The sequence below is a fragment of the Athene cunicularia genome (genome assembly GCF_003259725.1).
Source record: "Athene cunicularia isolate RWA chromosome 4 unlocalized genomic scaffold, athCun1 chr4_part2, whole genome shotgun sequence".
Taxonomy (NCBI): Eukaryota; Metazoa; Chordata; class Aves; order Strigiformes; family Strigidae; genus Athene; species Athene cunicularia.
Window position 1 is genome coordinate 29,344,273 of NW_020799099.1, and position 14,333 is coordinate 29,358,605.

Here is a 14,333-nt window from a genome sequence, read left to right on the forward strand (position 1 = left end):
CAAAGCTCATCTGGGAAAAAAAAAAAACAACACCTCACCCACAACACCCCCTTTTAACTTTAGATAGAACAGTAAATCACAAGATTACCCTAGAAAATGTGGGAGACTCAGTATCTACAGACAGAGGCTGAAGTAGTACACAAACTTGTGCTTCATATCCAAACACCTTCCTGAAAGTCAGAAAGAAGACCTCAACCTATCTTCAGATAAGATTTATTTAATTGAAATACCAACTGGGGCTTGAATTTAGCTAGAAGAAATATGCTTGATGCCTCAGGAATTTCTTAAGTTACCTCATTTGAAAGTATCTAGTATATCATTGAAGCACTGGGCATGCAGTGAGATCAGTTCTCACGGAAAAACAGCAAAAATAATTGTCTTACTGTTTCATGAAAGTGATATTCAAGATTAGGCATTTATATACCTTTTAACTGTATTTTCGTATTTTAATTCATATATCTTTTTACCAAAAACTTCAGCTGAATGTTCATGATTGTTTCCTGCTGAGATCTGCACTTACATATTCTTCTTACATCTCTCACTAATAAAATGGTTGAAACCATCAGAAGCACCCACTACAACGTAAATGTTTATTGAAATACTCATCTTTTCTACAGTCCACAAGCCTTCTATGTTACACTTAGATCAGCTTAGACAAAATAAGGGTCCCAAATTTGTTCCATGAGGCAGTCTATTTCTAGCTTAAGCCCTCCTGTCCTCAGGAGTCAGATGGTGAACGTAGATGTGTCCTAAAAGCTGAAAGTATTTTGTGGCTAAGGTCGTTCTGAAGTACAGAGCCTGAATCACTCGCTCTCTGATGGGGAAGGACTTGCCGCAATGCCCCCAAACACACATGCAGAGCCAGGTCACCACCGCTTATGGACTATAAGTGGAGTCTAAAGCATGGATCCAAAAGTGGCAAGGTTGTGAACACTTTCACAGCTTGAAAATTCCTTGAAATCTACCAGAGTTGGTAGGCAGAGTTACAGATACTCAAAAATCTCTCTGTGTGCCCCATGATACTTTCTTCCTTAAATGAGTCCATCTTTCAATACTCCTAGCCAGAAATTTGGAAGAAGGAAAAATTAGTAGGATCACAGGAGGAACAGAAAAAGCTTTGCACTGTTAACTTCTCTGCCGGACAATGGAAAATTTACTTTTCCCTCACAGATCACAGGTTTTAGTTAACTGTAACCTCCTTCAGAGTGAAATCAAGTTTTCAGGAAGTTAGTCTGATGCAGATACTAAGTTGAAAATAGAAAGAAAAATAATTGTTTTTTCTTCTTTTAATAAATAACCATTTAAAGTTTTTAAAGAAAGCCTTTATTTTAAAAAAAGCTAATTACTCAGGCAGTATATTCAGGCAGCTGTGTTCAGCTGCAGCAATCTAGACCATAAAAGACAGTACAAGTAACAGCTAAGAAGCCTCCAGCACATAGACCAAAATGCAATTTTTTTTCCTCTTCTTTATCATGAAAAGGACAGCAAGTGAATCTGTTTCTATAAATGACATCTGATATGGCAGTTCAACAATTAAACATCTTTCACTGCAGCAATTCAGGCAGAGTAAGACTGAAGAAATACTGTTTAGGTTTTCTCTCATTAAACTGAAGTAGCATAAAACTGGAAATAGATATTTGAGGTCCAGACTTGAGGACTCTGACATCCTATTATGTCACATAATGCCACTTGTACTTCCAGGAGACATATTATCATTTTCCATGTTATCAAAATGTTTATTATTAATAATGTAAGGATATATAAAATCTATTTTGCAGTCACAATATTTGATTTCTAAGCTAACCATATGATGACTAATTACTTCATAGAAGAGCTAGAACACCAGTAAGGTTTCTTGGTTTTGTTTTAAACAGAGTAATACTTCACTACTACTAGAAGTAGAGCATTTGTTTCTTAAATGTTCCACTCTTCTGATTATGCCCCTTGCGAAATGCTATTCTGCCAGATAGTAACCACAAACAAAGTATGCTTGTGCACACCAGAAAGTATTAAGTCTTAATGTAGCACTTGCCAAAGGGAAAAAAAAAAAACAAACAAAAAAAAACCAAACCACAAAACCAACAAATATGTCACATTGTAGAGAAAAGGTTTAGTTAAACTTTGATCAGACACATTTAACCTGAACTTGACTTATCTGCACATTAAGTTACCATATACAGACCATATATTACTTGGGGTAATCTTTTTGGCAAAAACCATTGAACCATTGTATGAATCAAAATCCAATCATCAAATGTTTAAATTTTCCCTTATTTCACTTCAGGAAAAAAATAGGTTAGCAAAATGCTGTAGATTAATCATTTTTTCCCGACTGGACACTAAAGTGATACCTCAAAGTTTTGTACAACAGGTCTGTTACTTCTGTAATAGCAGCACTGTGAACTGTACTGCAAGTAGTGACAGCAGAGTAACTATTCCCCATTATGTCATAATCTGTTTATTTGAGCTTAGCTATTTGACAATAAAGGTTACGTTAGTTTCACAGAGAATATTGATTCTGTCATATTTCTGTAACACCTGAACAGCAGCAATTCAGGAAAATAGGGAATTCTATATTAAGATCTCAAATGAACTCAAAATTTTCCATCCAGGCTGGCTAGTGGCAGATGCTGAGAATATGAAATTTCTAAAAGTAAGGAATGCAATGCTTAGTCTTAGAGTCGTGTTATTAAGCAAGAAGTCAAATTACTCTTAAAAGCCATCGTCTTGCAATTATGATTGCACAGAAGAAGCCTGATAACACAAGGTGTGAGGTGTCCATCAAATTCAGTTCTTGTTATAATGACCCAAAGAACAGAATTAGAGATGATGGAGGGAAAAGAAAGAAATAGAGCAGAAAACATACCATCAAAACCAACACTATTTGCATGCGTTAAATGATTGATCATGGATCCTACAAAGAGGACCACGGGAGAACCAGTGATGACTCAATACCATTCACCGTGATTCGGGAGGGCCAAACGCTACCTGTAGACACGGGCTTACAGCGGGGATTCCTCACTAATAAGACTTGAAACACATTTCAGGCACGGCATGCAGTTAGGCTGAGCTTACACTACCCCTATGCATGCTGTGACCTCCTTTCCTCACTGTAGGAGACAGCAGCAGCATTAGAGGGTTTTAACAGACCTTCCTGTCACTGCCTATCTGTACCATGATACATGCCTGATGCAGGGTTTGGGAAAGCCAGTTCACATCCCCACCTGTGTATGATCTCTTGTATATAGAGCAAAAGGCTGGAAGTGGTTAGAAAACTGGGAGAGAGCAGTAAAGCTTCACAAAACTCATGCAATCACTGTCCCATGTGACTCCAGCACCTTCAACTCTCTCACCCAGCACTACAGATATAGTGTCCTCCAAGTACAGAGTCTTTGCAGTTATCAAACCAACACCTCTTTGGGCCTTGTATACCACCTAAACACAATCCCCTCTAGCTACATCTACCATGTGATATAGCGCACTCAGATGTCTTAGTCCCTGGCAAAAGGGTTCACTGCATGGGTCCCTCCATGGTTCACTGCAAGAAAAAGCAAATACATCAACAGAATGCATTCCACCAACAAAATGTACTGTTTTCACAAGGTTTGCTCAATTAACCATTTGCACTATGTTAGTCTTGCCTATCACTGGAGAATTCAGATGACTGAGACTGCTACCAAGCATTTTATTTTTTTCTCTGAGATAAAGAAAGGAAGTCTCTGAAGTAAAGGGAAGTAATACACTTGAGATAGTTAAAACTCAGAAATACTAACACAGTATTGCTGTCTGACCCTTTCCCCCACTTCATTTTGTTCTTGACATTTACATCCTATACTGAAATCAACATTTCTAATTTCTTGCCCAGAACCATAAGGAGTAAGAAGAGGGCAAAGTTTTGGCTATATCCTCTTTGTTCCCCAAAAACCAATAAAGCCAGTGCAACAAGCAACTGTAGTAGTGGCAGAGCACAGAATAGGAAAGTCTCCTTTTAAGCATCTGTAAGAGGTTTTTTTAAGAAAAATGACAGTGGACAGCATGTAGGGATTTTTTTACCCGGGCTTCCACTAGACAACAAATCTCTCTAATAAAATACTTTAAAATTAATGACATATTACCATAAATACTTTAAACTGTTTCAGCATGACAGTGCTGTAACCTCAAATATATCCAGCAAGTAAACTAAATAGAGTTTTCTTTGGATTACATGTTAACAAATCTAGACAATTCATCTACTTGCTCCAAGAGGCAGTTTTCTTATTATTGCTGCTAAAATAGTCCCATCCTTGTATATTCACATAATCCTAACTGCACAGTTGGACAAATTTGGCTAATAAAGTGAACTAAATGAAGTATAGACTTCATGTCAATGACTGAAAAGTTTCATTCCACAATATCAATACAGTTAAGAAACATATTCTGAACAAGGAAATGCCTCCATTTCCTCCATACCGTTCCTGCTGCCACAATTTAGGAAGATGGTGCTGATGGGGAAATGAAGTCACAACTCTTGTGTACTCAAAGACTGGGAAAAAAGTTGAGAGATCTACTAATACTTCAAAGCAGACCGAGATCAATCCTCTATCTTCTTATTCAAGTTAAATCATCTCACCCTAGAACATGCATTCCCATCAACAGTAAGGTTACATGGTCAAATGCCACTCCCCAATACAAAATCTTGCTTTTTCTCTTTTTATTGAAAATAATACAAAATTCAAGGACGAAAACCTAAAAATAACAAACATACAAAAGAACATATTAAATAGGACCTAAGAAATGTGTGTGTTTTACAGAGATGGTTTGCGGATGAGCCTTTGCAGGAGCTGGAAAGCGGGGGGCAGAGGCCGGCCCTGGGTGCTGTCCTTTGTGCTGAAACGAGGCACTGAGCTGTGAGCAGTACAGAATTGGGCAGATCTACAATATCCGCCTCATTTTAAAAAAAAAAAAAAAATAGGTTTCGTGTCATTTCAGTAGTTTCTGAAGTGTGCATATGTGTAAATTAGAATTTTATTTCTAATACGTTTATAACAATTCACTGAAGTCAGGCACCCTTCCCTTTCCAAAGCTGATGATATAAGCTGAAAGTGTTGTCTATCCTATACAGAAAATAGCTTCACTTTCACAGTAACAATAAAGTGTCTTTGAGAAAGACTTCCGAAGCTGGGATAGTGTTACTTGGTTCACTGTTATGGAGAAGAATTAAATATTACTGTAAATAATAATTTTATATAATTCGATGTGTGGACTAATTATGTACCCAAATACATAGGCTTTTGTCCTTTAAAATTTTCTAGTTTAGAGACCTTGATTCTGACAAAGCTGGATACACCTGTAGGGCTAGCATCACAAATTTTTCAGAGCTGGCAAGCAATTTGTGTCTCTATGATGTTGTTCCATAACTAATAGAATAGTTGCAATCAACCAGATTTCAATGCCTGACAGTTGTCCTTAATTAGAACAAGATTTGGTGGGGTATATGTGCCTATGGAAGCTGCTTTTTAAAATGCTGTCTAAATTGGAGAGTACTTCTCTAAAATGAGTCTTGGAACACAGGCTTTGCTGATGACAAACTTCTGCCTTAGATAACTTTCATTTGAACTGTATTTGCAGTATGTCATCCCCCAGAAGAAAAGCATCTGCAACAGACAGAATGGTTCACAGAGCACTGTTCATAATCAAAGTGAGCATGAAAGGTACCTAGAACAAATAAACAGTTTTTCAGCTTCCTGAATTGTTTCCAGCTGCAGATCAGCCCCATTCAGCCGCCAGCTTTATGCACACAACATATTCTGGAAACTGTCTCAATTACAGCCACTCCTTGAATCTAATTCGGATCTAAGTAAGTCATGAAACTAAGTAAGCCATGGAAGGTTATTATAGAAGACAAGACAAACAGCCACTAATTAAAAAAGATTAAATTTGTGTGTGTGTGGTTTTGGTTTGTTGGGGTTTTGCATTTGTTTAAAAAACGAAACACAAAACCCAACAATGTAGCAGGAAAAATTTACAATAACTTTTTAATATGGCATTGTTTCCTCTGTAAAATCTCAGACTAACATTAGAAGGAAAGCCAAATGAAATTAAATCCGAAGTCTAATATTTTAAACTCGGAACTATTTTACAGTAGAAGGAAAGTCCAAACCTTCAATTTATTGGAACTGGGAATTTCAGATACAAAAGGAATTATAAAATCTTTCTTCACTAGACTTTTAATCAAACTTCAGCAGCATCAGAAGACATGTGCCAGCAGGCTGTAAGCATTGGCTAGAAACACAGAGAAGTCTACTGAGACATGGAATCTTAAGCTTCAAATCCTTTACCAGTGAAAAGGCCCATTTTAAAATCAATACTGGTATTTGACACATAGTCAATACACAGCAACACAAGCTGGTGAAATATGCTTTTACCATCTCCTTTTCATAAAAAGCCCAACAATCATACTACGCAGCCAGTAGCCTTTACATAATCTTATCAGGAAAAGCAGCTTGTAAAGAAATGGTATTATCCTACAGCATGCTAATAAAAGCACAGTAAGCAATCTTTTATTTTCTTACTGGTACCACAGTAATGTTTTTTATTCACAGGAATATGAAAAAGGAACAAGGATCCAAAATTATTAGAACAAATCTAGCCTTTATTTTAGGTAACACTTCACCCTTTTCTCACTGTCATGAAATTTCCTGTCATAAGAATCACATGGCATATCAAAATAATAACAGTTCCCAAACAGGAGTCAGAAGACTTACTGATAAAGAACTTAACTTTCTAAAGCATCTTAAAGAAAACTAATCACTTACAGCTATACTTTGGAAGCACTTCAACCATCAAACACAACAGCAATCTATCACCACAAAATTACAGAAAAGTTTCACCAGGAAACAGTGAGAGTCTTATAGCTGCAAATACAGGTGGATTTCCATGCAAACACAGTACAGAAGTCCAAACCATGGTCATGTCAAGAAAAGAAGGAAAACCTCCCATGACTTTTGAGAAATACCATACAATATTGACAATATATGGGATTAGAGATTTTGTCATATATTGTATAAAACATCATGTTGAATATGAACTTTTAATTGAGACAAACTATGAAGTAAAAGCAATATATGTTGAAGTACATCAGTAATCTGATTGATATGCTAGACCTCCTCCTCCCCATTCTCGGCCTCACATCACTTGTTGAATAAAAAAATTATAGCTCAAAAAAAAATTGCAATTACATGACTGTTTTTGGGCATCTATACTTATAAACAAATATTCTTACACTTCCTGCAAAAGAATTTCCACCTGTATGATAGGTCATAAATTACCATATCTATTTATCTGCTAAATTATACCTAAGAAATTTTAAGAAAAGAATTTAAGTTAATCAGCAACAAATCCACAAACATCTGCTATCTGGCTGAATAATTATTTCATGTTTCCTGGAATTCTAAGTTTTTCATTCTTTGCATCACATGCCTCAAGCCATCCAAAGAGATATGTGTTATTTTATTAGCACATGTATAAGTTTCATATATCAGAAGTTACTTTAATTTCACCTTTTAAGAAAGTGATCCAAGACACCAACTAATTGAACTACACTAACTATGGTGCCTTCCCATCTAAAAAAAAAATGCAATACATTGCTTGCTTAAGGTTGTAAGGCAATAAAGCATATAGCCATGTAAAACCTTAACCTTTGTTCTTAATTACAGACAAGTAATCAAATTTCAAGTATCAAATATATCTGTATTTACTTAACTGCCAAGAAAATAATTTAATTGAAATGTATAAGCATACTTTTTTTGTAGCACCAGAGAAAGTATACGCTTTTAAAAGCAATTCACCTATTATCACATCTATTCAAAGTTAAGCAAGTAACAAGTGAGATAACATAGATATAGGTAAAATTCTTTCCCATCAATAACATTCAGCCACCACCTCCTCCCTTAAAATGCATGTCAATGTCTCCTAAACTATTTACAAGCTTTAAGGTAAATGTTAGCAGTAACTCTAGTCTGGCATTTAAAATAAATGTTAGCAGCTACTCTAATGTGGCATTTGAAATAACCATTAGGTTTCAATCTCAATTCTGACTTGAAGAGTAGATCTACTTACAAAAAAATGCATGCTCTTCACAGTAAATGGGCATACATAATTTCAAGCAGCACATTAAAATTATTTTTTAAAGGTACAAACTGTATAGCAAACCCACTAAGTTCAAGTTTAATCCATCATTCTCTCTTCATAAATGTCAAAGTATTTCCCTGATAACATTTAAAGCCTCAAAAGTTGCAGATCTCTTGCTGTCTTGCTGCCTTTGCGATGGCAGAACACGAAAAAACTGGTGATGGACAGAGGTCTAATATCTTTCACAGCATTGAACTGTGCAGTATGCAGAAATAAATTTCATGCCAAAGTACAATAAACATTGGGGTGAGGATCTGATGGGGAAAGAGAAAGACATTTAAGCAGGTAGTTCAAAAATGTAGCAGCACTTATTTTGTATATGTTGGAGAAAGATTAAATTCCTCATTGCATCATTACATTCTATGCAGTTCTGTGAAGGAAATGAATATCCATCATCACCTCTGCCAGCGCAACAAAATATATTAAGATTTTAGAAGAGTAGTAGGCATAAGTAGAAAACAATTTACCAGTAAGTTATAAGCAAAGCATCAAAACTAAAACTAAAGCAACAATAACACAGCAAAGTCATTACTTATTAATAGTAACTAGAGAATATCACATTTTTAACATCTTCGGGATATTTGGTTTGGTCTTGGTTCAACAAGCATAAGACATGTAACAAGCAAGTCACACCACCACATGCATGTGTCCAAAAGCCATGTTACAGTTCTAAAGACCTTTTTATTCTTCTCTTTTAATGAAAATTCTTGCAAGGTAACCAAATCAAGATTGACTCATATCTGTCACTGTCTTCTTTATTAAGATATCTTGTCCTCTGAAGTGATTACACTCAGATAAACAGACCTATTTTTTTCCTTCTCATGGACAAGAGTTCGCTATGCTAATCCTTTAAAAAGCAGCATGTAAATTTCCCTGTATGACATTTTGAAAAATAATGGTTAAGCTGAAAAGGTACAGTGTCTATAAATTTAGTTTGGTAGCAAGAAGTGTCTTCTCTGCCGTTCCATGACATTCATTGTTGGTTTTTATAAACTTGCTCCTAACCATTCTGAGCATACAACACTCAAGATTGTTATTTCACAGCAGTCATGGCAGTTTACTTTGTGGGCCTCATGATCTCTAGGTTAGAGTCAGTATTTTTGCTAAGCTCAGTTGCCCTGTTCAATTTTCTGTACCTTATGAAAATTTCTTTCTGTACTTAACACATTTTAGAATAATAATCTATGTCCTATACACAACACAACGTAAACATAGACTACTTGATGAATTTCACAGTGTACGTTCACAAATAAATAATAAAATTATCAGCAGCCGGAACAGGCATTTCATCAACCATATTCTTCAGGAATCACACACATTTCTTTAGCCTTTTTTATCACAGTAGAGAAGATCAACTGGAAGTCTTGAATAACTGTATAAATATTATCTACATAGAAAATGGGGAACATATATTAATATGGCATTGGTCTCAAGGCACTGCAGTCTATGTTTTCAAAAACTTAACATATTTGGATTCCTGATTACATAATTTGACTTTCAACAATGGTTCTATTAAAAAACTCTTCCGAAAACAGACACCCCTGTGTTTTTCTCTATCACATAATTACATGTTTCACTGCAAACTTATTTTTCTCAAATATTGAAGAAAGCTGAATTAACTACTGAGTATCAAAAAGTCCACATCACGTTGTGAATGCACCTTATACTTTATACTTTGATCTTTGTTTCTGCAACAATTGTTTCTAACAGCTTTACTAAAAGAATAAGAAAGTCAGCTTCTTCACCTAAATGTTTTGGGCAAAACGAAGTAGCATTAATGACTGCTAAGCCTTCCTAAAATCAGTGCAACAAACTAGCAGAAGATTATACCCGAATTGTGGAAATGTAACGCAGAGCTGCTGCAACAGGTTATACAACACCTAAACATTTTCATTGCTTCAGAAATGGAAGAGAACTACCTTGTCTTTACACTACACTTAGAGAAGCTCTACAGTTAAATCTGATGCAAAATCCATTGTTAGCTGCAACTTCTGCTAATCACTGAGACAAACCACCAAAAAATTAAAGAAATAGCCTGCACTAAAGTTTTTGCTCCTGCAAAGGATGATACATAGGAAGACCACCTTAAAAAGCTCCCTCTAGCCGTTGTTGTCACATCTCAATTCCTAATATTGGTCAGATATCCATTAAGGGCACTTGTGGCTCATAATTAAGACTGCACTCCATAGCATTCTAAAAATAGACCAATACTTGGCAATCATCTGTAAGTGTGCATAGACATATATTAAAGACTTCAGATAAAGCATGTCTATGAGCATCTGTAATTGCAGAAAAGCATTACAGAATGAGTTGCATCATGAGTCATATGTAACTGAGGTTCTTAAGTGAGCCAGATTTACGTCATTCAGTGTGAACTTGGAAATAGTTTGTTGCAGTGAGCTCTGAAATTAGACAGAACTCTTCATAAATTTTAATGCTGTTGTAAGGACATCATATAAAATTCTCTAGCAATAACAGAATTCATCATATAATCCTAACAATTTTTCTCCTAGCAATTGGAAGACCTTTCAGACATGTCATTTTTTCATGTCTTCCTGAACCAGCTTGATGCTCTCACTGCTCTAGGAAGCCCATTTAACTACTGTATTTAGCTTCACCTCAAAATGCCTGCTAATGGAAAGGCAGAGAAAACAGGTACTCATAGAAACACTATCAGCGGATACCATGAACTCAAAAGAGCCTCACCAACACTGACAGAAACAACTGAGTACAAGCAAGGAAGTTTTTCTTTGTGAGGACCAGGCTCTGTAGGAGTTGCAGAGATACAAGACCATCTACATAAGTCTGAGCAATCTGTCTGGACAATAAAAAGGCTGGTTCACTTCTCCCAAATCACTTCTACAAAACAAACTTGAACACCATCATAATTCAAATAAAATGTAGATATTATGTGAAAAACACCAGCCTTTACCACTTGATCTACAATCTCTAACAACAGCACTAGGGAGTTTTTATGCTGTATAAATCACTGCCATAAGCCTTAAGGGATGCGCAGATATTCTAGCAGGATGATAAGGCTCCGCCCAGCAGAGAGCAGTTAAGCAAATACATCTGAATGAGTAGCATGTACTTGGTTGGGAGTTTTGTGGGGTTGGTTGCTTTGGTTTTTTTAATATTTGTTTTAGAAGACAGCTTTCACGAACTTCATTATCCCAGCCATTTTGTTCTTTTAGGCTATATGACTTCCACAACTTTCAAGAAAATATTTTGTTTTCTGAGATACTGGAGTCTTGCTGAAATGATGCAACCCAGCCCTCACACGAAAAAGCCTAGAAAAGCACGAGACATTTTTTAATGATTCAGAAGCTCCACACTTCCCCCACCCCCCTAAATTAACTATCACACTTCTCTGACCCCTGCGTGAATGCTGCATGTATTCTTTAGTTAACTCTAATGATCAAATTAAAGCAAGAATAGCAGAGAGCAATTTTAAGCTAGGTAACTTTACATACTACTTTTTTCACATCTTGAGTCTCAATATAGTTTCCACCTGAACCTTCATCTTTAACCAATCAATGGAAGAATAAAAACAAACCAAAGCAAAAAGTTTTCCATTTCAAAACACAGATCTCTAGACATTATGAACTCTGACAACAGTGCTACCAGTAGGCAACTGGAGACTACTTCCAGGGAAGGATACCACTTATACACAGGTGCTCAGAATAATCACATTCAGTGAACTTGTAAAAGCCAAATTATTGAGCAAAAAAGGTATCTTACAAAAAAAAAAAAAAAAAGCCTGCAAGCTTACCACTATTTTTCCACAATCATGCAGACATGTTATGAGTATCAATCATCTGTTGAACTTAATTTCCTGAAAACTACATCCCAAGAGCCACAAAAAGAAAGTTAAAACACTACTTCTTTCAGGGAGGCAGTCTGTCATACAATATCTCAGATGAAAGACATCATGTTTGTTTTCCCAATAGTTCCTTATTTTCCATATAGCAGGATGGAACAGAAAAACACCCAGAGAAGAAAAACATCTGTAAAAAGCAGATGTCTGTTATGCACATTTACTGCTACATCTATAAACCAACTACTTATGCTTTGGCATGGGAAATGATGTTTTTCTTTTTTTCAGTCTTGAACAATACATGTTTATCCTATATGTAGCAAAAGAGATTCCTACAGGTAAAAATACTATTAAAACTGCACAGATTTTCTGTATTTTTTGTTCTAACCATTAATATAATATAAACCTACAGTTTCTTCTTAATTGGAAAACAAGAGAATACAGTATTTACTGATGGAACACTTTTGTGTGTTTATGAATCAAATAAAATCAGTCAAAGGATAAAGAACTAAACACCAATGCCTTTTAAATAATAAAGAGTAAGTTTCAGAGCTCATGCCTACATTTGCTCTGAATAACACACACAGAAAGGCTTTAACATGGTATTTTTGTTGTTTTTAAACAGAGATAGGAATCTTATTAACACTACTTTTACATCCAACCTATTATAAAAAAACTGCTATTTGACAGCTTATAAGGAACAATGACTGCCAGTGTTAGCACACTCCATGCATTTAAATAAAAATATTAAACCCCCCTAATGCAGTTTGCAACTCCTTTCATCGTGGGTTGTTTATTTTTTTTTTTTCCAAAATATGCTCCTTTCTTCTGTAATGCTGAGATGTTATCACAGGAGCTTGCCTCAGTGTGCTACAGCATTCTGCACCCATGTGTACCGTGCCACGCTACAGCACGCCGCATCCTGCTGATCAGCCAAACCCACTGGCTACCGAAGGCAGACTCATCCTACCGGAGCACATTGAAACCTTCCTCTTACCTCGACTTCCTTGCTCTTCTCTTTGTTTCTGCCCATTGAACTTCTCCCATTGCTGGCAGTCTCCCGCGCTGGAACTACAGAAATCTGTTGGAGGGGCATTTTTACAGTGCTGCAGGTTGCCAATACCTGTTTGGATGCCTTATATCTTCACTCCCCCCGAGTAGCCCACCTGTATAATTGTTCATATCCTTGCTTTGCCAAGCTCAGCTCTAAATAAAAAGGGGAAAATATTATTTGAGAAACCATGTACCATATGCCAGGGTCTTCCATTAAAAAAAAAAAAAAAAGTGAAGCAGAGCAAATTGCAAACACAAGCAAGAAACAGCAAACAAAGAAGTAAAGCACAATAATCCAGAGAGTTTCACATGCTTAGAGTGATGAGTTGCTGCAAGTCATAACTCCTCTGCTGTGTCCCTGGAGCATCCCCTTGCCCCCCTGCCCCCCAAGAGCATTGTGGGAGACAATTCAATTTCTGTGTTACCTAATAACTGTCATGGAAACCAAGGAAACCCGGGTCTCGCAGGCCCTTATTAACAATCGCTTCCCTCTAATGGCACAGGCTCCCACATTTGCAGCGGCTGCCACTTCTGCTTTTGTTTCCCATCTGATTCCACAGGAGCCCACTAAGCACCCGGAGACACCACCTCGTGCTGACTAGGTAAAGCAGCGTAAGGCTGAAAAGCTTAGTGTTCTATTTTGGAGCTAAAATCTCCTCCTTTAAAAGCACGGATAGCTTGCTGTGTCCTTCATGCATCTACAATAATCTGCTTAGGTCAAAGGATCTGCCTTGAAGTGAAGAGCAGCGGTGAGCGAATGAGGTGTAAAAAGGAAGACAAGACTGGGAGGGATTGCAAATGTGCCTCTCTGAGGTTGATAGTAAAAAGTTAACCCTTTGCTGTGCTCATCTTTTCCCAAGACATCACCAGAAGCAAGCTCAGCAGGACAAGCCAAAGGCGCACACACACGTCTTTACAGTACGCGCACACACACACACACACACACACACACACACTCTGAAAATGTCATTTACATGAGCTTCTCCCACCCAACAGCCTCTGTTCTCTCAGTTACAAGAATCAAAATGCCCAGGAAAACTGTTTCAACATCTCCCCTCCCCCTAAAATGCAAAACAATAGAAGAATGTCCCAGGTGCTGTACTACAAAAATGATTATGAAGAAAGGAAACTCTTAACACTTATACTCCTTTAAAAATTTTATTATTCTTGATAAATATTAAGAATGCAAGTAAAACTGATTTTGATTAAAAATAGTAAAGAAATCATTACATCATAAGCCAAATTGTTTGCATTGTATAAATAATACAGGAATGAAAGCGGGGGGGGGGGGGGG

General features: G+C 36.6%; 1 protein-coding gene across 7 annotated transcripts in view; it reads right to left on the bottom strand.

The window, feature by feature from the left end:
- The window catches only part of MARCH1 (membrane associated ring-CH-type finger 1), a 174,104-nt gene that overhangs the window by 136,449 nt on the left and 23,322 nt on the right, over nt 1–14,333 (bottom strand). For 2 of the 7 annotated variants that reach the window (XM_026847507.1, XM_026847500.1), the window contains exons 1-2: nt 13,465–13,633; nt 12,984–13,192 (exon numbers count right to left, since the gene is read on the bottom strand). The exons of 1 other annotated variant lie outside the window; for it this stretch is intronic. In XM_026847507.1, the coding sequence (XP_026703308.1) occupies nt 12,984–13,033 (50 nt within the window). In that variant the 5' untranslated portion in view covers nt 13,034–13,192; nt 13,465–13,633. Of the gene's footprint in view, nt 1–12,983; nt 13,193–13,464; nt 13,634–14,333 lie in introns of those variants that run through there. 4 more of the 7 variants (XM_026847508.1, XM_026847504.1, XM_026847506.1 and 1 more) reach the window with 3 other exon arrangements.